Here is a 25,420-nt window from a genome sequence, read left to right as displayed (position 1 = left end):
GCAGAAACTGCCAGGCTGGGTTTTTATAAAAGACAGTCTCTACCATACACTGTTTATGTATGCACACAGATTAGTTGGACACCTTGATCCACTGATCCAACTTTATCACTAAGAGTTAAACAATCAGACATGTATCTCTTGACAGAAATACACAGAACCACCTCTGAAATATTTTTGCCAAGAAAACTGACTCTGAATATAATTAAGCCTCAAGAGGTAACTATCAGGGTAAAGGAGTACAAGGAATAGAGCAATATGTTCAAAAACATGATGATGCAAAGGCAGAATGTGGAAAATTCTCCAAGACAAGTGACCCAGCTTTTCCCACAAATGGAATGGGGCGGCAGGCGAGGTGGCTCATGTTTATAATTCTAGCTACTTGGGAGGCTGAGGCAGGAGGATTGAAAGTTTGATACCAGCCTGAGCAATTTAAAAAGAACTGGGGACACAGCTCAGTGGTAGGTATGCTAGCCTAGCATGGGTGAGGCCCCGGGTTCAATCACTAGTATATCATAAAAAAAGAGAAAAAAAGTGGTATGAGGGGAGAGAGGGAACAGGAACTATTACAGGTAAAAAGAGACTTAGGAGACATCAACAAAACACAATGTGTGAACCTTGTTCAGATGCGGACTTAAACCAACTACCTCTTCAAGACAATTTTGGGATAATTAGAGATAAATGAACATAGACTGAGAATTAAATGACGTTAAAAAAAAAAACTACTATTAATAATGGATAGAGGGGCTGGGGTTGTGGCTCAGTGGTGGAGCACCTGCCTAGCGCATGTGAGGCACTGGGTTCAATCCTTAGCACCACATAAAAGTAAATAAATAAAATAAAGTTACTATCTCCATCTACAACTAAAAAATATATTTTTTAAATGGATGGACAAAATAAAAACACTGCTATTATTGTTAAAAGTTCCCATGAAGAGATATAAGTAAAATGATTTGTCTAATATCTGCTTTAAAATAGTCCAGTTACTGGCCTAGTGCCAGGCTGGCCTCAAACACGCAAGGTGATTCTTCTGCCTTAGTATCCCAAGTAGCTGGGATCACAGGCATGTAAGACCCTATCTTAAAAATAAATAAAATATTCCAGCAAAAATAAAGGAGAAAACAAGTAATTGTAATCAAAATGGCAAAATGTGAATAACTGTTCAAGCTGGCAGATGGCAATTTTGTGAATGTTTGAAAACTTCCATAATAAAAGGCTGAAATAAAGGAGTTACTATTCGTATTAGTTTTCTGTTACTGTAGCAAAATAGCTGACATAATCAACTAACAAAAAGAAAAGGTTTATATTAGCTTATAGTTTTAGAGTTTTCAGTCTATGAATAGTTGGCCCCATTGCTTTGAGCAATGGCACTATGTGTATGGCCAGGGAGCAAGAGAAGGAAAGGACCAAAGAAGCAAAGGGACCAGGGTCCCACAATCCTCTTCAAGGGCATACCCCTAATGGACTAACAACCTCCCAGTAGGCCCCACCTCTTATAGTTCCCACTACCTCTCAACAGCACCATGGGATGAGGACCGAGCCTTTAACACACCACCTTTAAGCAGAACACATCCAAATCACAGGCCTTTTATTTATTTATTTGCAGGGGTCAGAGGCGGGTACTGGGGCAGATTGCAGTTTACTGATGAGCTACATCCCCAGCCTTTTTTTTTTTTTTTTTTAGACAAAGTCTTGCTAAGTTGCTGAGTCTGGTCTCAAACTTGCAATCTTTCCATCTCAGCCTCTCAAGTCTCTAGGACTACAGGTATGTACTACTGCACCTGGCTCAGTGCTACTCTTTTCTAACTTCCAGCTTACCATAAGTTCCCTGAGTGTAGTGACTATGACTAAACCACTAAATGCTCAGGGCCTAACACAAGCGCTCAGTTAACAACTGCTCAACGAATGAATTCAGACTAACATGGGCTACACTGCCCATCCAGTGTGTCGGGGTGCTTACCACTCTTCTCGGAAAAGGAACTGTTAGACTAGAGACAAAGAGGCTCGCTTGTAGAACAGCACTGAGACAAAAGGATCCAGGAGCTAGTTGGATGAGTTCTACTCACCAAAATGCACTGTCTCTCTACCTCCCTGACTTACTGAATCCACGCAGGACTATGTGACTGGCATTAGACAACAAAATGAGAAAAACGAAAAGAAGTAACATATAATGTGTCTCTTCTACGAAGAAGTTTGTTTTGTTGTTGTTTTTCTTTTCTTTTCTTTGTTTTTGTACCAGAGATTGAACTGAGGGGCTTTACCACTGATCCACATCCCCAGCCCTTTTAATTTTATTTTATATGAAACAGGGTCTCACTAAGTTGCTGACACTGGCCTTGAACTTGCAATACTCCTGCCTCAGCCTCCCAAGATGCTGAGATTACAGGTGTGTGCCACTATACTCAGCCTGAGCAGAAGTTTTCAGAACCATATACTCCATTTGCTTTCTGCACATATTCCAGATAGGCTACTCCGTCAGCTAAATCCCAGACTGAAGAAATGTAAAGGGAAGCCTCAAGTGACCCAGGATGGCCATAGAGTATAAACAAAAAACAAATTTTGTCACTGAGATTTAGAATCATTTCAATGCCAATATAAGATATGGAAGGCAGAAGTCTAAAAGTTGCTCACCCACCCCTAAGATTTCCATTCACTAATTATTCACTTAAACACAAATCTAGAAACTACTATGAAGGGATTTTTGCAGGTGTATTTAAAAACCTCAAGTCAGTTGACCTTAGAATTCAGAGATTATGCAAGTGGGCCTGACCTAAGCAGGTGAGCCCTTTAAGAGCAGTTTTCTCTGGCTGATGGTAGAAATGGAGGCAAGAGAGACACACTATTGCTGGCCCCATGAGAAGAAATTTGGGTAGCTTTGACGAGTAGAGAGCAACCATTGGCTTGAGCCAGTAAGAAAGTAAGGACCTCAGACTTAAAACCATAAGGGACTGGATTCTGTCAACCTGAATGAGCTTAGAAACAGATTGTTCACCAGAACTTCCAGAAAGAGCTCAGCCTGGTCAATACCTTCACCTTGACTTTAGGAGACACTAAAAAGCAAGTCCAGGAAAACTGCCTGGATAATTTGTGACCTGCAGAATATCAGCTTATAAATGGATGGTGATTTAACTCCCTAAGTTTACAGAAATTTGTTGTATAGTCTTTGAAAACAAAAGTATATATGAGCCAGGAACAAGTGGCTTGTGCCTGTAATCCCAGTGGCTCCAGAGGCTGAGACAGGAGGATCATGAGTTCAAAGCCAACCTCAGCAACAGCAAGGCACTAAGCAACTCAGTGAGACTCTGTCTCTAAACAAAATACAAAATAGGGTTGGGGATGTGGCTCAGTAGAGGAGTGCCCCTGAGTTCAATCCCTGGTAACCACCCTCCCCACAAAAAAAGGTACATAGGAAAATTTCTTAGCCTAGCTGTCCATTCTGTTGCAATGAATAAAATATAAATTCCCTCACCACTGTTCCTGAATCCAGAAAAGGTTTAAATAATGATGCATTCTCTTCATTAAAAGTCCACAAAGTACACCAAAGTGACCTGAAACAGTGACTATCGAGCTTAACAAGTGGGAGTGCCCCCACCTTGAATTCTTTAATCACTGATTAGCCACACACCTGCACACTTTACAAGTACCTGTGGTACTGAACGGTCTCACTCACAGGGCTACAGTATAGGTTTCTAGAGGATCGAAAACTTGTTCTTTCTATTTCACTAAGAACACCTAGCATGCTCCTAAATATACATTAAGCACTCAAAAAGAAAATCTGTTAGGGGCTTGGGTTGTGGCTCAGTGGTAGAGCGCTCACCTAGCGTGTGTGAGGCCCTGGGTTCGATCCTCAGCACCACATAAAAAAAAATTTAAAAAAAAGTATTGTGCCCAACTACAATAAAATAAATAAATAAATAAATATTAAAAAAAAAAAGAAAATCTCTTAGATTGAAATAAGTATTTCTTATATTGGACTGACCTTGGTTGCCCTCAAATGAGCAAGAGTTTTTTTTTTTTTTTTTTTTTAATTTATTTTTTAGTTGTAGTTGGACACAATACCTTTATTTCACTTATTTATTTTTGTGTGGTACTGAGGATCGAACCCAGGGCCTCACACATGCGAGGCGAGTGCTCTACCGCTGAGCCACAACCCCAGCCCCAAGAGTTTGTTTTGAAGTACCCAAAAGGAACCCAGCGAGGAGATGAAGGTTCTCTGAATCACTCAGGACACCAAGGCAAAAGTCATACCTTTACATCTGGCACCTGGGCCCCAAGGCTGCTGAGTCCCACGATGGAGTAGAAGGCAGATTCTAAACTTGTGAAGGGGCGGTCCAGCGAGGCTTTCAGTCTCCCCACGTCATGCTTGGTGAGGTAGTGGGTGGGCGTCAGAGCCTGAATGCTGGCTATGATTGTCAGGGCCAACAGGAAGACAGTGCTTGAACCTTGGAGGGAAATGAATATATTAAACACAATAGATACGACTCCAGAGTTTTATATGTAGTCCCAACAATGATGTGCACCAACATCTGGGAACCAAACCACGTGAGGAAGAGTGAAGAGCTGGGGAGGGGGGTCAGATTTGAGTGGTGAGCCAGGTCTTCAAATGTGGAAAGGAAAGTCCACCCAGCAGGCTCTGGGCTTCTAAGGCACAGGACTCATCACACCATACCATTTATTAGCAATGTGACCATGGAAAGTGATTCAGCCAGTGAGTGATTTCCTCCTCAAGAGGAAAGTGGGATAATAACAGTATCATCCGCAGAGTTGTTATGGATTAACATAGAAAAATCTTAGAATGATGACTGGCACATAACAAGGGCTATATAAATGTCAGCTACTACTTCTATTACCATTATAAGGTTGTTGTTTTATCTACTCACAGTAATCTGTATTTCTCTTATGAACTATTTTTTTATAACTACGATACTGAGAGGTCTGTTTTCTCTACTAAACTGCAAGTTCCATGAGGACAAAGACTGTTTTTCGTGTTTGTCCCAGTATTTCCTTGTCTTGCAAATTGCCTGGTACAAGGTAGGTACTAAATAATTATTTCTCAAATAAATAGAAGAAGAATTAACTCACATCTATGATGCTCCACAAGAATTGTAGGAGTGGTATATTTCTATTTTTCATTTAAAAAAGAGAACATATTAGCCAAACTATATTGTCATATTGTGTGCATGTACGAATGTGTAACAACAAATCCCATCATTATAATTATAATGCACAAATAAAGACGGTGGAAAAAAAATAAAGTGCAAATATAAATTTTTTTTAAAAATCAAAAAACAAAGGCAGGCACAGTGGCACATGCCTATAATTCCAGCAACTTGGGAGGTTGGCATAGAAGGATTGCAAGTTCAAGGTCGCCTTAGTAACTCAGCAAGGCCCTAAGCAACTCAGCAAGGTCATAAGCAACAGCAAGACCCTGTTGTCTCAAAACAAAAAATATAAAAGGGCTGGAGATGTAGCTCAGTGGTTAAGCGCCCCTGAGTTCAATCCCCAGTTTAAAAAATAATAAATATATAATAAATAATAAACAAAACAAAAAACAACTTTTGAATGGACTGCTTCATGATGAAGTGAACCTGTCCGCCACCCAAGTAAAAAGCAACAACAAGCAATCACAAAGCTAGCATTAATGGTCTTAAATCCTTTGCCCATAGTGTCGAATTTAATTGGAACTAGAATTAAGAAAGACATTATTACATTCATTTTACAAATAAGAAAACTGAGGACCAGAGTAGCTTGCACATAGCCAGTTTTAGATCCAAACCTAGGTCTAACACTACAGAGTTCATGCTTCACTATTTTTTTGGAGAATGATATAAATTAGGGGTAGGCAGAGAACTATTCTATGAACATTTATTCCATTTAAGTACTTGTGTGTATTAACCTAAAGAATGTGAAAGTTCATTAAAAAAAAAAAAGAAAAAAGAAAGAAAGAATAGAAAAGACTGGGGAGGTAACTCAGTAGTACAATGCTTGCAGAGGATAAAGAGAAAAATACAGTCAGATGCCATAGCACACTCATGTAATCCCAGGGATTCAGGAGGCTGAGGCAGGAGGAAAGCAAGCTCAAGGCCAGCCTCAGCAACTTAGTGAGACAGTGTCTCAAAAAAAAAAAAAAAAACAAAAAGGGATGGGGATATATCTCAGAGATAAAAGCACCCTGGGTTCAAATGAACAACAATAATAAAAACCACAAAGAAACCTATAATGTGGAATTTTCATCAAATATATATTGAATGCTACTGTGGAATAAACACTATTTCAAGTGTTAAAATACAGCAGAAGGGCTGGGGTTGTGGCTCAGTGGCATAGCACTTGCCTCGCACATGTGAGGCACTGGGTTCAATCCTCAGCACCACATAAAAATAAATAAACAAAATAAAGATATTGTGTCCATGTATAACTAAAAAAAAAAAAAAAATACAGCAGGAAACTCCCCACCCTCAGATAGCTTGGATTCAAGTGGGAAAATAAAGATTTAACATAAAATAATTAAGAAACATGATTTGTCACATTACAAGGTAAAAAGTGCTAGGGAGAAAACTAAAAATGTGGGAAGGGCTGCATTTTAAACATGGAGTCTACGAAGGACCAAGGAAGAAAAAGATATTGAGCTTACACTTCAAGAAGAAGGAGCAAGTCATTATAGTTATTTGGGGGAAAAGTATCCCAAGAAGAAAAACAAGTATAAAGTCTACACCAGGGGAACACATGGTGTTTTTCAAGATCAGCATGGCCAGTATGACAGAGTGAGGTAAGCCAGGGAGAGAGGTAAAGCTGGAGTGACAGAGGCAACTCCAGAGATCCTTGAACACCAAAAAGACTGACTGGCACTGAACAAGATGGGAACCACTGTAAAATTCTGAACAGAGGAGTGATTTGACTTACATTTGAACAGGATCACAGTGCTGACAATAGGCAATACTGTGTTGAGAACAGAGTATGCAGGAGCAAGGACAGCAAGAGGGGAAAAAGTTAGGAGACTACTGCTATATTTCAAGTAAACAGATCAGGGTGGTCCAATCCTGGGCAACAGCAGCGGAGGTGGTAACAAGTGGCCAGTGTCTAAGTAGAATTCAAAGTTAAAGCCTATCAGATTGCTACTGGACAAAAAGATGCAAGAGAAAAGAGGAGTCGAGGTAATACTGCTGAATCTCCAATGCCTAGTGTACAAGCAGGCATTCAACACTGTAATCTGTAGTGGACTGCTCTCATATTCCCAGCTAAACTGTAAATTCTCCTAGCACAGCATCTGCATCAGACCCTCTTCTTCCCACCTTGATAGCAATAACTACTTGGCTAAAACTTGACACTGTATCACGTCAGGAAGGCTCAAACTACACTGAGTACCTTGTATGAACTGAGACATTAAATCCTCACAACAACCAAGTGAGGTGGCTATTTACTGCCTTTTACAGACCAAGAAATTGAGATTCAGAAGTGCTTACCTGCACCTGCCCTAAGTCACATAAGGAACTGAGAATCATACCACAGGCAGTTTGAATCCAAATTATGGCTTTAACCATTATAGTATCCATTACTTTTTAGTTAAACACAGAGCTGATTAATGTTACCTTGAGTAAGTTATTTCCCTTCTCTCTAGGATTCCAGCCTGTGTCCCGCGGGATAACAAGAGTACACACACTAGCTGTGGAGTCCATCCTGCTGTGTCCACTCAGTTACCACCAAAGCAGTGAACTTTACTGAGTGCTAACTTAGTGTCAGGAGCTGTTCTAAAATACACTAGATTATCTTACTTAATGCAGCAACTCTATGAAGCGAATAAAGTACTTATCTTACAGATGAGAAACTGAGGTAAAGTGTACTCAAGTAACTGGCTCTAGGTCAAATAAAGAATACGTGGCAGACTGCAAGTTTGCGCCCAGAGTAGAACTTGAGAACCTAGACTCTAAGCTCCCAGAGAGAGCTGAGGAGTGATTCTCTCGTCCCTGTCACTGAAGAGGAAACTATGGCCCAAAGGATGGGCAGTTTGCTCAAAGACTCACACGAAACAAGAAGTGGCCCGCGGCGAGCGGGGACAGGTCTTAGGCCGCTCGCACTTGTCAAATGAATGGGGGAAGCCAGGCCTGGGTTAAGCGCGGCCGCAATCCGCCCACCCACAGGCTGGTCTTCGCGGGGACCCGTAGTTCCGCGATGCACCCCACCCCACCCCCACCAACCCCCAGCTAGTCGCGGGCACTGGCACCAGCACGCTGCCCTCGGCCAGACCCTCGCCACCGAAAGAGCTGGAGCCCATGCCCCTGCCCCGCCGGGGGAGGGGATCCCGCCTAGCCGGCTCCCGAGTGGCCGGCACTAGCCTCCCGCGGGCCAGAGCCCGCTCCCCTAGGCGTGCCGGCCGCGGAACCCAGTTATTGAGCCATGCGCAACGCCTCACCCGGCGGCGCCATTCCTCCGAGCAGGTCACACCGGAGCCCGAGCAGCAGGCTGACTTCCGCTCGGGAAAGTGGCTCCAAGAGCGCGCCGGAGGGGACGCCAGGGACTCGCGGCAGGCTTTGCTTGCCGGGATGGGCTCTAGGCACAGGTCAGTCTTCCGCGGTCCCGCTGGGCCCGGCCGCTCGCAGCAGCCGCGCTGTGGATTCCAATCCTCGCGCTCGGGGGGCCTCTGGGTTCCGGCGTGCGGGCCTGCCTCCCCCCCGCGCCGTGGCGCACTTGGAACCGGCCGTCTCGCAACGGTCTCACTCGGGGCGCTACCCGGACGCGGTTGGACCAGGCCTCGGGGTGGGCCCTAGACGGGGCCGCCTGGGATTGGCCAATCGCCGTGATTGGCCACCTGCTCTGTCACTCCCTGGTCTGTCTGCAGCCCGGCCAACTTTAAAGGAACGGAAGGGTCCAGTGGAAGAGGAATATTCAAGGGGTTTTGTGTTTCTTTAGAAAATTATTGGCCACTTTGCTTGTTAATAACTGATCCCAGTGAAGTTTTAGTTGCAAGACCGATCAGTGACTCCTCTCAGTAACTGAGGGGCGTATTAGCCCAATATTAAAGATCTGACCGACTCAAACATGGAAGTGACTTATCCAAGAACAGTACTAATACCTAACTCCAATTATCGAGGGTTTACAATACAGCCTGACGGTGTACTAAGCACTCTACATACATTATCTCATTTATTCCTTGTCATCTTTCTGTTTACAATTTTAAAGGGAAACAGAGTCAGCCCGACTCCAAAATCTGCTTTTAACCATTATGAATATTTACCAGCATGCCACTGCGAACAATAAACAGAGGCAAAAGTTTTAAGAAGCCCTTCATCGGAAAAAGATATACAAATAAGAAATAACTGCATGGTCAACAACATTGAAAAACCACAAAGAAGTAGTTAATATAAAAGTGGAGTAGTTAATATAAAAAAGACCTACAATTTCAAATGTTGGCAAGAATGTAGAGGAACATATACTTCTAGTGGAAATGGAAACTTGTACTGCCGTTTTGGAAAAAAATTGGCAGCTTCTTAAAATGTCATTTATACAACCTACAATACAACCCAACTATTCTAGAGGATTGGTTTGGTTTTAATTAGTTACTATTGTTGAAGAAATATATATGCACACAATAAAGCTAAAACTGTATTTGTTTGGGCTTTTCCCAAAAGTCTTTTAATATTGACTAAATATTTATAAAACATACATAAGGAGGAAAGAATGATACAGTGAAACAGTGCACCAGTAATTCTGTCCTAAACGAACAGGATCGTGACTTTGAAGTCTTCTTTCTGACCCTACCCATTCCATCCCTACCTCTCCTCTCTAAGAGAGGCCCATCCCGCAGTTTACATTGTTTCCTTGTTTTTCTTTGTAGTTTTGTCATATATATTTATAACATCAAGAAGCATTTGTTTAGTTTTGCATATTTTTTATTGTATGAATGGATTTTTTTTGCATATATTCCCTGTGACTTTCTTTTTTCTGCCAACATTATGAGATTTATCTGTTTTGCTGCACATAGCTAGAACTCATTCATTATCATGCTATGTTGAACTTCATTGGTGAACATACCACAGTTTATCTGTTCTAGACCTTAAGGTGTCTCCATTTTTTAAACCATAATTGCTATTGTAAAAATTTTATACATATTCCTAGTAGAGATGTGTAGGAGTTTCTTTGAAAATATATTGATAAGAGTAGAATAGTGACTAGTATATGTACACCCTTCAACTATAGATAATGCCAGAGTATTTCCAAACTAATTGTACCAATTCACATTTCCAACTGCAGTTCATAAGGTTTTTGCTACACATCTTTGTCAACATTTAATATTCATGCCAATATAAAAAACAAGAACAAAAGGCAATGCTTTTTCACTCATTCATCTGTGTTAAACATTCAGTAAATATAAATCTATTCAGCCATTCACTGTATTAGCTAAGCCTGCCCTCAAACTTGCAAGCCTCCTGCCTCAGGCTCCCAAGTCATTGGGATTACAGGCTAGACTACTGCACCAAGGACTGAAGCTTACATTGTAAAAGGAAGAAATAGATGACAAACAATGAACATCATAACTAACTGAATTGGGCTAGGGAGATAGCTCCATGGTAGAGCACATGCTTAGCATGTGCCAGACCCTGGGTTTTATCCCTAGCACCAATAATAAATAAAAAATGATATGGTAGAAGGTATTATGTGTAATGGAAAAGAGTAAAAGTAGACAAGGGTAAGGGGGATTGAGGCAGCTTCTCATAGTAGTATATTTCGTTTCTCACTATCCATTCAGTCCCCATGAGGCTGCCAGTGTTGTAGGTGCTAGGGATACAAGTATGACCATGTAGACAAGGTTTCTCCACTAATACAGTGTATAGACTGATAGGACACAAACAATGAATCCAAATGAACAAGATAATTGTTGATGATAATTAAATACTGCAATAAAAAGAACAACTGTGGACTGGGGTAGAGAGGCTACCTAATCTAGATCAATGATCAATAAATGCCTCTCTGGGAGGGACATTTAGGCTTCCAATTGAAGGGTGAGAGAGAAGCAGTTCTGAAAAACTTAATTTTTCTATCTCCTCTTCATTCTTAGGTTCTTCAGTCAAGAAGAGGTAGTGATCCCCTGTGCTTCTGACAATGACTCAGGAAGTGTGGATTTGCAGCTGAGCAACTTAGATGATATTAAAAAAGGCGAAAGTAGCATTGAATTTACAGGTGAAACGGAAAGGATTGTATAAGGACAGAACTGGGGGTGGGAATCAATATCTTTCCCTTTCTCTCTCCCTCTTCCTCCACACCTCGCAGAGCTAAAGATCAAACCCAGAATCTCATGCATGCTAAACACTGATCTAGACCCCCGCCTTCTCTGTTTAAGTCATTTCAAGAGGTAGTAATTGATTACTTGCTGGATAATCAACCCTTGACTAGCCTTTGACAGTGATCCCTGACTTTGAGACTTCAGAATATGGTTGGCAAAATAAAATAAGATACATTATTCTAGACACACAGGAAACTAAACTTGATCCTGACCCAGATAGTTCTTCAGGCTCTGAAGTAGAGTGTGAGTACTAGAGGGATTATGGAAGGGAAACGTTGGTCTGGGTTGACATAGAGTGAGAAGACCATGCAGATGGTGGGATCTGCAGAATAACTGTCTTTATTTATCCTGCAAACATAATTTATTGAGTATCAGGTGCTGGCCATAAAGAGTGACTATATCTGTTGTGGTCCTGCCCTTATAGATCTGTGACAGCGCAGAAGAGAGACCCAAAAAAGTAAATAGACAGTAACTACATGATTAAAAGTTGTAGTAAGGGGCTGGGGTTGTGGCTCAGTGGTAGAGCGCTTGCCTGGCATGTGTGAGGCCCTAGGTTCAAATCTCAGCACCGCATATAAATAAATAAAGGCCCATAGACAACTAAAAAAAATCTTTCTTTAAAAAAAATAAGTTGTAGTAAGCACGATAGGAAAATTAAACAAGAGGTTGAGAAAAAGTAAGGGAGATGGAGACCTACTTTAAACTATGGTTGTTGACAAACGCCTCTAGGAGGTGGTGCTTTCAACCCTAAAGGAGGCCTTAAGATAGGTGAAAGGGTGACCCATGCGAGAAGTGGAGGGAGGAGCATTTTAGATAGATTGAGCTTCATGCGCATGAGCCAAGAAAGACCTTGATGTGTTTGAGGAAATACATTCACACTTGTAGATGAACAGGTAGTTGGAACTCAGTGTCATCCATGTGATGGGGACTGGAGGTCAGATTGGAAATAGAGAGGGTTATTAGTGGCTAGGAGGATACTTGGCCAACATGGGCAAAAAATGGAATTCAGGACAGGCATCCTGGAGCTGAGATCTGAGAAATGAGTAGGTGTTAGCAAGGCAGAGAGAGGTAAAGGGAAGGGCAGAAATGCAGGCAGAAGGAACAGTCTAGGCAAGGATCAGGGGTGAATGAAAGCATAACTTAATCATTGCAGTTAGGAGATGAAAAGAATGTGGCAGGGAGTGTGAGGAGTTTGCAGAAGAGGCATTCAGCAGAGAAAAAAAGAATATGCAAGTAGGAGCCAGGATGGTGGTGCCTGCCTGTAATCCCAGCTATACCTGCATTCTGAGCTACTCTGGAAGCTGAAGAAGGAGGATAGTAAATTTGAGGCCAGCCTCAGTAACTTAGCAAAACCCTGTCTCAAGATTAAAAAATAAAATAAAAAAGGGTGGTGATATAGCTTAATGATAGGGTAGCCCTGGGTTCAATCCCCAGGACTGCAAAAACAAAAACCACAATAGTAAGATTGTTAGCCCAATAGGAATAACGGATTTCATGTTGGATAGAGAGGAGGTAAAGATGTAAAGAAGCACGAATAGGAAAATGATGCATTATCATCACTGTCACTTAGAGAGCAAAGGAATTATATTTGCTGATACTTCTTGGTGCTAGCTCTATATCAGCCACATGAGGTAAGTTCTATTATCATCCCATTTGGGGAATGATGAAATTGGGCTAGAGAAAAAGAGGTCACATAGGGCAGAATGGTAGAAAGAGACAGTCAGGAACTGAGCCTAGGCAAACCAGCTCTGAAGTCCATGTCCTCACCAGAGCACATTCCAGGTGGAGAAGGAGACACCCCAGGGTTCACTGCAGCCTGGCCCAGTGGAAAGAAATGAGTATGAACACAAGGGCCACCATTGCATATTATACTCTTGTTACTTCAGAGTCATAGATTATTTTAAAAATTTTTGAATAATAGCTCAGTGGTAGAGTGTCGTCTTTTTTTTTTTTTTTTAAGAGTGAGAGAGAGGAGAGAGAGGGAGAGAGAATTTTAATATTTATTTTTTAGTATTTGACGGACACAACATCTTTGTCTGTATGTGGTGCTGAGGATCGAACCCGGGCCGCACGCATGCCAGGCGAGCGCGCTACCGCTTGAGCCATATCCCCAGCCCCGAGTGTAGTCTTAACATGTGCAGGGCCTTGGATTCAATTCCCAGCACCAAAAAGAAAAAACCTACCACTAAGATCCCACCATGTGTCAAATGCTAGCATTCTGTTCTTTGCATTCATTGCCTCATTTAATCCTTCTAATAACCCAATTCATGGTAGAGCCAGGATTCATAGTAGTCGCAAACAGATTTGAATTCATGTTCTTTACTCTTTTACAGCTGAGTCCCAAAGGTCTTTAGCTTAGGCGGCCTTGGAGAGCATTAAATTTGTAATTGAGAAAAGTGAAGCTTGGGGAAGGGAATGGATTTGGTCTGGGTCACAGAGTACTTTTTTAAGAGTACACAGGTACTTTTTTAAGCAAGCAGGAAAACTGTGTGTCCTGATGCCCAGTGATTCTCCCTATTAAGCCATAGCACTTGACATGATATGGAAGCGTCATTTGGTGTCTTTCTTTTGCTATTAGACTTGGACATCCCTGACATTCCCGGACTCCCTCTGGAGTCCCTCACAGATAGCTTCAGACACCTGGCCTACGAGGGCCCCCTCAGTGAGGCCAGTGTTCAGAGACTGATCCAGTCCATCCAGGAGGTGATTGGTGGTCATCCCTTAAAGGTATGCACAACAATCTGTACAAGTTAGCCAATGAATTCCTCCACGTTAACAGATATTTTGAACATGTGTTGTTTCTTATTATATGAAGATTTTATAGGTTAGAAAATTTACTTATGCTTTTATATTTTATATTTATAACTTATATTTATTTATATTTATAATTCATCCTTACAAGAATATAAAATCCATATGAAAACAAAGGAAACCATAACAAAAATTAAAAGTTAATCTTCCCTAATTATATATGATGGGAGAAGAAAAATTCTAATTCAATATACAGATCTATATGATCCTACTTACTGGCCACACAGCATGCAGGGCTTAGGTGGTGTTCATTCGTTCCTTCATGCATCCCATGAGAACAGGAAGGACTCTGAGGAGGGAACCTAGAGCTCAGATCTGAGCAGTAAGTAAGAGAAACTAGAGGTTAGATTTAGGAGCCTGTTCCAGAAGTAGGAAATGATATGTTAACTACCTTGTGGCTGAAAGAAGCAGAGCATGTTTGAGGCACTCAAGCCTCAGTCTGTGCTTAAATCATGCTGAGAGGGACAGCAATGCAAGGTGAGGCCGAAGACAAGGGCAGAGGCAGATGGTGCTGGGTCTTGAAAACCAGTGTAAAGAATTTTGATCTTGGGCTGGGGATGTGGCTCAAGCGGTAGCGCCCTCGCCTGGCATGCGTGCAGCCCAGGTTCGAGCCTCAGCACCACATACAAACAAAGATGTTGTGTCTGCCGAAAACTAAAAGAAAGAATAAATATTAAAAATTCTCTCTCTCTCTCTCTCTCTCTCTCTCTCTCTCTCTCTCTTAAAAAGAAAAAAAATCCTCAGCACCAGATACAAAAAATAAATAAATAAATAAAACAAAGACATTGTGTCCATCTACAACTAAAAAAATTTTTTTAAATAAATAAAAAAAGAATTTTGATCGTTACCCTAATGATTAAATAAATAAGAAGTATATAAGGAAATAATGTCCTAACTTACTGTAAGGTACCCTGTTGTTAGTCATTTAGGTTTTTGACATTTTTTAATTATTGCAATTCTTTGACAACTATTATTATATTGTGGGTTTCTGTGTACCCCTTAGATAATTCCCTTATGATCATTCCTAGAAGTGGCATTTATAAATCAAACAGTATGTACTTTGGGCTGAGGTTGTGGCTTAGTAGTAGAGTGCTTGCCTAGCAAGTGTGAGGCACTGGGTTCGATTCTCAGCACCACATACAAAAAAATAATAAAAATAAAGGTCCATTGACACCTAAAAAAATGCATAACTTAAAAAAAGAGTATGTACTTTTTTAAAAAACTGTATTTTTTTAGTTGTCAATGGATCTTTATTTTATTTATTTATATGTGGTGCTAAGAATCAAACCCAGTGTCTCACACATGCTAGGCAAGCTCTATACCACTGAGCCACAGCACCAGCCTGGAATATGTACTTTTTTAAAGCTTTTAATAGATACTGTTACATTAAACTCCAAGGCAGAGAGTGGTGGCTCACACCTGTAATCCCTGCTGCATGGAAGGCTGAAGCAGAAGGATTATAAATTTGAGGCAAGCCTCAAACTTGGGCAATTTTTAGCAAAGCCCTGTCTTAAAAAATAAAAAGGAGACTGAGATTGTGGCTCAATAGTAGAGTACTCACCTAGCATGTGTGAGGCCCTGGGTTCAATCCTCAGCACCACATAAAAATAAATAAAATATGGCATTGTGTCCAACTACAACTAAAAAAAACAAATATTAAAAAAATAAAAACTAAAAAGGACTGGGGATGTAGCTCAGTGATAAAGTGCCCCTGGGTTCAGTCTCCAAGACTGAAAAAATAAAAATCCCCCAAGAATGTTAAGCCCATTTAGACTCTCACCAGCAAAATATATTTAATTTCAATTGCTTGGAGATGTCCAAAATCAGCATTTTTGCATTTATTTTTAATCTTTATTCAGTTTAATTGACAAAAAGTATCCTTTTGTTTTATTTCTGTATCTTAACATCCCTCATCCTACTATGTGGTAACTTGAGTGGCCTAGACCTTCATGGGAAACAATTATTACAATAACTTCTTTCTAGTTAGTGTTTCCAGTGATTTCCCCTCCTGTACCAGGGCTTTAAAATCCCATTCAACAGAAAAGGATTGTGCACCTATCATTTATAAGACATTGTGCAAGACCCTGGTTACAAACTGGTAAGATTAAAAGTTTCTTCACAGGTCAACAAACTAAAATGAAATACAAACTGGAACTCAGCAATAGAAGGAATAAACTATTGATACCTACAACAATCTACACGAGTCTCAAAGGCATTGTGCTGAATAAAAGAAGCCAATCGCAAAAGATTTCATGCCTTATGATTCCAATTATGTGATGGAAAACCAATCAGTGCTTCCCACAACAGGGACGGGAGAGGCTGTGACTCTAAGGGAATGGCATTTGGGAAATCTGAGGGGGTGAGGGAACTGCATCCTGATGGTGGTGGTGGTAGTGTGTGTGCATGTGTGTCACTACATGCAATTAAGTAATTCAGGTCACTCCAGGTGAAATTGGGGTTGGCATAAAATAACCACACCGAGAAGAGAAGATACCTTTGTCTTGGGGGTTCTTCAACAAGGGCTCCTCTGCCCCAGCTCCCACAAGGGAGGCAGAAAAAAAAGCCAGAGCGTTCTGAAGCCCCTTTTTATTGAGGGGAAGACACTCAAGAAAGTTCTACCCCATTGGGGGGCGGGGTCAGGTTTCAGAGGGTTGAGTCTAGCTTCTGATGTCTTGTGGTCAGCAGATTGACTGACATCTTGGAAGGCCACACCCATCTCAGGTGTTGTGTGGGCATCACAGGCAGAGCGGTCGAAAAGGACACATACGTCGTCAGCCCAGCCCACTCATGTGCTCATGCTCATGGTTCACACACACAGCCCATGGCTAGCTCGCCACACGTGTTAGAATTCATAGAACCATACCTTCCATCTCTAAAAGGTCAATTTTGTTGCATGATACTTAAGGAGAAAAACAAAACATCACATCACTGCCGTGGGGCTGAGGCAGCCATAGCAGTCCTTTCTCACCAGTTCTTGTGATGATGACTCAGAAGGATTTCAGACATGTTGCTCAGAGTAATAGGCATGGATTTATTAGAAAGGATAGGAAAAGGGAGGAGAAGGATGGCATGCCCCTCCTGTACTCCAGTTTATTATGGGTCTCGGAGAAGTTTCCAGAGAGCTCTGCCCAGGTTCACCTCTTGACTTTTGACCAACAGAGGATGACATTAGACTTTCAAATCCCCAGGACAGTTCTAGGTCACTTTGGCCAATGCTGATCAGTTCTAATGAAATTAGATTTTATGGTTAGGGAGAATTATTCTTATCTCCCTGAGTTCTGGGATCTGGTCTATGTAAGGGTCATAAAAGTGCCCTCCTCAGGGTAACTTGTGCTCTTATTGGCATTTGGGGTCTACATTTCTCCTGTAGATAGCGGGTTGTTGGTTGAGGAATGTAACATATCCTGTTGATTTAAGCCAGGAAGGGATGTGGGTAAATTGCTTTATTTTAAAAAAAGTATGTGGGGTCAGCTCAGTGGGCCCAGTTCGTAGCCCAGTTGTACAAGGGTACAAAGGTTGTAGTTTTCCCCTTTTACCTCCCTTGGGTGGGACTACAGATGTGCACCACTATGCTTGACTTGAACCAATTCCCTTTTTTTTTTTTTTTTTTCAGTACAAGGGAATGAACCCAGAGGTACTTGACCACTGAGCCATATCCCCAGCCCTTTATTTTCATTATCTTTTTTTTTTTTTTTTAATTTTGAGACATGGTCTCACTAAGTTGCTGAAGCTGTCTTTGAACTTGCGATCCTCCTACTTCAGCCTCTCTAGTCTTTAGAATCACGGCCACTATGTGCCACTATGCCCAGCCCCAACCCTTTTTATTTTGAGACAGGGTCTCTCAAAGGTGCTTACTTAGGGCCTTGCTAAATTGCTGAGACTGGTCTCGTACTTGTACTCTCTTGCCTTGGCCTTCCAAGTTGCTGGGATTACAGGTGTGCACCACAATGGCCAGCAGACCAGTTCTTTATATTTCATGTTAGAAAGTCTTTAGAAAAGATTTCTTTGTAATTAATAAAGAACTTGGATTGCTCCAATGAATTAAAACATAATTCATTACCTTAACAGGGGCATAGATGAAGAGAGTAATTATATCAGCATATCACAAATACCATGGTAGCTGTGTACTCATGTGGTTTGTGGATGCACTTAGGAAGCGTACCTGATTGTTCTCCGGGAGAAAAAGCATAATCCAAGTTGCAAAATATTATATTTTAATACATTTCAGTCAGTAAGCAAGAAGTGTAGAGAAGTCTGAAGGTACAAAGACCCAGAAGCAAAAAAAGGCTGCGTGAAGGTTAATTTGACTAGAGCTCAGAATGCTTCAGCGCAAGGCAAGAAATGATTCAAAGAAGGCAGCTGGGATCACATTGGGAAGGATTTTGACCTCCAATTGAAAAGATTGTGGATAGGAATTGATCTGTTCAAACATGCACTTAAGAAAAATGTGTCTGGCTATAGCTGGGGGAGTGGATTGGAGAGGGGCAAAACTGAAGCAAAGGAATCCATTGTTCAGTGACTACAAATCTATGTGAGAAGTAATGAGGCTATGAAATCAGCTTTTTCTCTGTATTGCAACTTGCTCTCAATTCCATGTTAAAGAGAGCGTGTACCAGTTTGCACCATCCATATATATAGGGAAAAAAGAGTGGAAGGGTTTTTCTCAAGGTTGTGGTTTTTCTCAAGTGTGTTTCATTTTCTTAGGTATTGTTTTTATAATCAGTAAAATAGAATGTCAATATAAAAGTTTTTTACTTCAAATCAGAACTTGCATATTAATAGGAAACCTTAAGGATTGAAATAATGAATCTTAATGAGATCAAGAGAACTAGAATTATCAGCACCAGAGGTTACCTTTTAGAAGCTTAATCTGGCAGCACTATTCAGGATTGTAGGTGGGGAAGAAAAGACCAAAGGTGGGAGAACAATTATGGGATGCACACTGATGTAGCCCATAGGAGAGGCAAAGCCCCAGATCAAGAAGAGCCCCATGGACAAGGAATGTCACTGAAATCCCTCAGCAATTTATTCATTCCTTGTGATAAAGGCCAAAAATGGATTGAATGAGATGTCAGATGTTTAAAACATCCTAAGAAAAAATTTTAAAAACCTTCTACAATTTCTAAAAAAAAGACTGTAGTGTTTAATTGTATTTTTATCATTTCTACAAAAACAGGGTGAACTGGAAAAGCTGACATTCCTACAATCTTTGTCTTCTCTCAGCCAAAATATCCCTTATGATGAAACCACAGACACATTCATTCTTAGCCACATAGAAGACATTGTGCATATTCTAAATGTAAGTATTGTGATCTTATCACAAATTATTGGGATCACACAAACTGAGTGATTTGGCTGACAGTTTTAGTAGTCCTACCCGTATCAGTATCAGTTCTGTTAACTCCTCTCATATCAGCCTTTCTGCATGAAGGAGAAACACTCAGATACCCCACAGATATGATCACCTTTGAAAACCAGTTAAAAGAGGAGAGAAAAAGGGAGGAATAGCATTTAAATTTCTTAGTGAGGCTGGTACTGCGTCCTCGTTACTTAAACAGTAGTTTGGAGGCAGAATCTGTAATTGACTCCATGGGCTCAGGTGCTAGTCTCTGTATAGCTATGTGACCTCAGGAAATTCACTTAATTTCTTGATACTCAGTTTTCTTATATAGAAAATAAGACTAGCTGTATTTACTTCACAGAGCTATTATAAACATTAAATTTAAAATAAATATAAGCCATGTAACATGGTCCTTAACATGTATTATGCATTTGAGAAACATGATTATATTATTGTCATTATTGTATTCTGTCCCACTCAAACCTACCCCAGCCACACTCTGCCACCAGCTCACCCATTTGTTCCCTTATTAGTACCTGACAGCGCCAGGTGCTGTCCTGGGAACTAGGGCTACAAAGACAGGGGGAATGTAATCCCTGTCCCTAGAGGAACTGCAACAAACATTTAAAAGGGTATATTTGGGGGCTGGGTTTGTGGCTCAGTGGTATAGCGCTTACCTCACCTGTGTGAGTATGGGTTCAATTCTCAGCACCTCATATAAATAAGTGAGTAGCATAAAGGTTCATCAACAACTAAAATTATATATATATATATAAAAGTTATATATTTTTTAAAAGGGTATATTGGGGCACAGAAGGGTGAATGAGTGGTCAATTCCATGTTAAAGGATCCAGAGGGCAAGGAGGTGAGGCACTTAAGCATGACATAACTTCTTGGTGCTTTGTTTTCTCATCTGTGAAATGCCCCTTTCAGTTTCTCAAAAGTTCAGAAGTTCTGATTCTTATGTTTCTTGTATGCCCCAGATATTTGCGCAGTTCTTTCTCAAACCAGAGGTCTGTAAGGCTGATCAGATTGATAATTAGTTTTTACAGTTGAAGGCTAATCGGCTAACAGTTTTGTGAAGTGCACTGTGATTCTGGAAACCTTAATCTGTCCTCCAAGAGTTTACAGCCCATTTGGAAATTATCACACTTAGAAAAGTAAGTAGGTTGAGAATAATTCCAAATACATCGAGAAGAATAGAATGATAGAGCAGATTTAGGAATCACTGCAGCTTGCTACTTATAGGACCCAACAAAATGGCTTCTTTCCAAAGTTCTATTCTACCAGGATTGGCAGCAGTGGGATTCCACATTGTTCAACTAGCCAGCTCAGAAAATTCACTATTGCAAATCTCAAGCAGCAAAATCACACTGAATTACCCCAAATCTTGTACATGTGGATCCATCTAGCCAATAGTAACACCCACATCAGGTATCCACCAAAGTATGGGTCAGCAAGGGATTCAACCTAGGTAAGATAAGAGTTATCTAGTGACTATGAGAAAATTGGAAACTGTCAAGTCCACAAAGTTCCTGCAGGCCCATGTGTGAGGGCTGAACAGGCATGCACCTGATATCTAAGAGGCATCCATCAAAAGAAGCAGTGTTACTAGGAACCCAAGAAGGCAAAAGTCAGTTATTATGGAGAAATAACATTAAGGCATTTGCCCACTTTTTGTGAGCCACCACCGATGCATGGCTTTTCAAAAAAAAAAAAGATCTGGGGCTGAGGTTGTGGCTTAGTGGTAGAGCACTCACTTAGCACGGGTGAGGCACTAGGTTCAATTCTCAGCACCACATAAAGATAAATAAATAAAGGTATTGTGTCCATCTACATCTAAAAAAATATTTAAAAAAAAAAGACCTGCCAAGTGTGGTGGTGCACACCTGTGATCCCCACAACTCAGGAGACTGAGATAGGAGGATCACAAGTTCAAAGTCAGCCTCCCCAATTTAGCAAGGCTCTCATCAGCTTAGTGAGACCCTGTCTCGAGATAAAAAAAAGCAAAACAAAACAAAAAAAAACATAAATTGATCTGGGATATAGCTCAGTGGTAAAGCGCTCCTGGGTTCAATCCCCAATACAAAAACAAACAAACAAATCAAAAACCAAACAAAAAACAACCACGGAAGCCAAGGGCAGGATGTGAGAGAGAAGGCAAATGACAATCACCCAAGAAGATTTATGATTAAGTCCATGAAAAGAAGTTGCATCATTGTGTGTCATGTTCCACAACCAAACACTCAAGGTCACTCCACAAAATAACAACACAGAGACAGAGAAATACCTTTTAATCTGGGTCCCATGATGGCTCCTCCGACTTTAGGGGTCCTTGGAAATAGAGAGAGGAGCACGCAGAACCCTTTTATTGGGAAGAAGCCATTCAAATAAGGCAAGGAGTCAGATTTCAAGGGGCTGAGTCTAGCTTCGTGATGTCTGCTGTCAGCAGATTGACTGACATCCAGGAAGGCCACACCCAAAGACAAAGCAAGAGAAGGGGACACATAAAGGGAGTTTCCTTCGAACATTCTGGGAAAGGGATAAGATTACAAAAGAATAGGTGAGTATAGCTCAACCCCAGGGTATGCCTACTCAGAAGACTGGCCTTGCTATCCAAGTGGATCACCGCCCAAGCCACAAAGAATGCAGTAGTTGGTCAGATCCTGGTGCATCAGGACTGGAAGGTCATTCAGAGCGGCTTCCCACAATTGTGATCAGGGAAAAACAAGTTAAAAATCACAGTAAGATGTAACTAAAAATGAGAATGGCCAAAATAAAAAGAAAAGCAGTACCAGACATTGAGGATATGAAAAAACTGAAGCTTTCATGCTGCTAGTGGGAAGGTGAAATGGTGCAATCACTTTGGAAAATGGTCTGGCAGTTTCTTAACAAGTTAAACACATTTGCTATAAGACCCAGCTGTTCCACTCTTAGGCAAAAGAAACCATATTTCCACAAGAAGATGTGTCTACAAATGTATATAAGAGCCCAATACTGGAAAGAACCCAGATATCCATCATCAGATGAACTGATAAACAGATTGTGCCAATATTCCTACAATGGAGAACTGCTCGGGAATAAAAAGAAATGAACTGTTGATACATGATGCTATGACTTGAATCAATCTCAGAATGATTATGCTGACTGAAAGAAGCCAGACCTGCCCCAAAGCATATATATACACTGTATAATTTCACTGATATGAAATTCTAGAAAATGCAAACGATCCTATAGGAACAGCAGATCAATCATATCTAGAGGTGGAAGTGGGTAGGGAGAAGCAGGAGGTAGGAATCACAAAGTAGCCAAAGGAAACTTCGGGAGTGATCAGAATTTCTATATCTCCAGGGTTTTGTGGATGGGATGATTTCATGGATGTCATAAACACCCAAAACCATCTAACTCTATACTTTTAATACAGCTTATTACACTTCTGCCACACAAAAAAAATTAATATATTTAAAAAATCTGTTGAAACCAGGCATGGTGGTATGTGCCTGTAGTCCAGTAACTCAGTGGGCTGAGGCAGGAGGATTGCTTGAGCCCAGGAGTTTGGGGCCAGCCTGGGCCACATAGTAAACCCTGTCTCTTAAAAAACTGGAAAAAAGAAAGAAAGAAACAACAACAATAAAAGAAACATTTCTTGAAAAAAAAAAAGTCTAGGCCTGGGGATGTAGCTCAGTGGTAGAGCACTTGCCTAGCATGTGCAAGGCCCTGGGTCCAATCCCCAGCAACATAAACAGACAAAAAAAAATCTATTAAAAAGAAGAAAAAGAGAATAATATGGCATGTAGAAAATAAATGATAACAGAGGCTGGGGTTGTGGCTCAGCAGTAGAGTACTCGCCTAACACGTGTGAGGCCCTGGGTTTGATCTTAACACCACATAAAAATAAATAAATAAATAAATAAATTGTGTCCAACTACAACTAAAAAAAAAATGATGACAGAATTGGAATAAAATTAATTCAGGTAGATCTCCTGATCTAAACCTTGAAAGATGTGGTGGGTAAGATTGAGAGAAAAGAGAAAAAAGGGGCACTAAATGAGGCCCTCAGATGGAAAGGTAAAGATTACTACTTGACTATTCCAATACCAGCGTTCTGCATGCTGTTATATGATAGAATGGCCAGACAAATGGATTTTTTGTTTGTTTATTTTTGTACTGGGGAAGTGAACCCAGGGATGCTTAACCACTGAGCCACATCCCCAGCCCCTTTTATATTTTCGATTGAGACAGGGTCTTGATAAGTTGCTTAGGGCCTCCCTAAATTGAGGCTGTCTTTGAACTCTGGATTCTCTTGCCTCAGCCTCCTGAGCTGCTGGGATTACAGACAGGCACCACCACACCCAGCCAGGGGAATGGTTTTTAGTGAATATCAACAGACATCAAGACCTGTTGTAATCAAATTTTAATGTAACCAAGTCTTATTCTTAGAGCCTCTTAATTCTTTGCCAGCTTGGGACTCCATCTTCATTCTTTTTCTTTCTTTCTCCTTTCTCCCTCCCTCCCTCCTTTCCTTCCTTCCTTCCTTCCTTCCTTCCTTCCTTCCTTCCTTCTTTCCTTCCTTCCTTCCTTCTTTCCTTCCTTCCTTTCTTTAACCAGGGATTGAACCCAGGGTTGGTTAACCACTAAGCAATACTCCGCAGCCCTTATTTATTTATTTATTTATTTATTTATTTATTTTTGGTACTGGGGATTGAACTCAGGGGCACTCAACCACTGAGTCACATCCCCAGTCCTATTAAGTATTTTATTTAGAGAAAGAGTCTCACTGAGTCTCGCTATTGCTGAGGCTGGCTTTGAACTCAAGATCCTCCTACCTCAGCCTCCCAAGCCCCTGGGATTACAGGCATGCACCATGGTGTCGTGTCTCACGACTAAAACACTCAGGGTAACTCCAGATGAACTGGGCTGCATGAAATAACCACACAGAGACAGAGAAATACCTTTTCATTGGGTCCTGTGATGGCTCCTCTAACCATAGGGGTCCTTGGAAAGAGAGCACACGGGTTCTCTCAACCCTTTTATTGGGGAAAAGCCATTCAAATGAAGCAAGGGGTCAGGTTTCAGGGGGTTGAGCTAGCTTCATGATGTCTGATATCAGCAGATTGATTGACATCTAAGGAGGCCATGCCCATCTCATGAGCTGTGTGGGGGTCACGGCAGAGCAAGTGAAAAGACCAGAGTGAGACTCGCCCAAACAGAGGGGCAACGTGAGTTCAGTCCGCCCTGTGCGCTCAGTGCTCATTGTTCACACACACACACACACACACACACACATACACACACACGGCTGGCTTGCCACATCTCCACATTCTCATCTCTCAAGGCTAAGGGGCGCTCATTTCTTATGTGGCAGCTCCTGACACCACAGCACCTAGCTCCTTTTTTTGAGACAGTCTCACAAAGTCCTTAGGGCCTTGCTAAATTGCTGAGGTTGGTCTTGAACTTAACAATTCTCTTGCCTAAGCCTCCCAAATCGCTGGGATCATGCCACTGTTCCTTGTGACTTCGTTCTTCTTCTGCATCTTGGGTCTTCCACAAAACCCTGCCTACCTTAAACAAAGCACACAACTTCTCTAAATCTTAGTAGTGCCACCTATTAAATGGAGATGTTAATATCTGTCTGGCTTTCATTAAGAAATTGGAGTAAAAAATGACTCTTCTTGTTAAAAATTTACTAAGATTCTTCTTGGAGCAAGTAACAAAAATCAGCTCTGGTTCACTTAAGTTTAAAAAGCAAATGGGGCTGGGGCTGTTGCTCAGTGGTAGAGCACCTGCCTCGCACGTGTGAGGCACTAAGTTCGATCCTCAACACCACATAAAAATCAATAAATAAAGATATTTTTAAACTAAATAAATAAATAAAAAGCAAAACCAAAAAGATGCTGCGATCTCTCTCTCTTAGAATCTAAGGAAGGGGTATAATAATCCAGCCTCCAAAAGAGCAAGTTCTAGGACAGCTTCCAGGGTTTCAAAGGCAGGGACTG

General features: G+C 41.2%; 2 protein-coding genes across 5 annotated transcripts in view; one reads left to right on the top strand and one right to left on the bottom strand.

Moving 5' to 3' along the window:
- The window catches only part of Rpn2 (ribophorin II), a 58,145-nt gene extending 49,510 nt beyond the window's left edge, over positions 1 to 8,635 (bottom strand). Inside the window, exons 1-2 of one of the 2 annotated variants that reach the window (XM_076851825.1) lie at positions 8,405 to 8,635; positions 4,246 to 4,439 (exon numbers count right to left, since the gene is read on the bottom strand). In XM_076851825.1, the coding sequence (XP_076707940.1) occupies positions 4,246 to 4,439; positions 8,405 to 8,417 (207 nt within the window). In that variant the 5' untranslated portion in view covers positions 8,418 to 8,635. The remainder of the gene's footprint in view (positions 1 to 4,245; positions 4,440 to 8,404) is intronic. The other variant, XM_076851827.1, reaches the window with a different exon arrangement.
- Positions 8,224 to 25,420, top strand: part of Mroh8 (maestro heat like repeat family member 8) — a 61,413-nt gene continuing 44,216 nt past the window's right edge. For all 3 annotated transcript variants that reach the window (XM_076851823.1, XM_076851824.1, XM_076851822.1), the window contains exons 1-4: positions 8,224 to 8,551; positions 11,048 to 11,169; positions 13,851 to 13,999; positions 19,260 to 19,382. In XM_076851823.1, the coding sequence (XP_076707938.1) occupies positions 8,265 to 8,551; positions 11,048 to 11,169; positions 13,851 to 13,999; positions 19,260 to 19,382 (681 nt within the window). In that variant the 5' untranslated portion in view covers positions 8,224 to 8,264. The remainder of the gene's footprint in view (positions 8,552 to 11,047; positions 11,170 to 13,850; positions 14,000 to 19,259; positions 19,383 to 25,420) is intronic.

Source organism: Callospermophilus lateralis, chromosome 3 (genome assembly GCF_048772815.1).
Source record: "Callospermophilus lateralis isolate mCalLat2 chromosome 3, mCalLat2.hap1, whole genome shotgun sequence".
Classification (NCBI taxonomy): domain Eukaryota; kingdom Metazoa; phylum Chordata; class Mammalia; order Rodentia; family Sciuridae; genus Callospermophilus; species Callospermophilus lateralis.
This window is presented reverse-complemented; position numbering and strand designations above follow the sequence as displayed.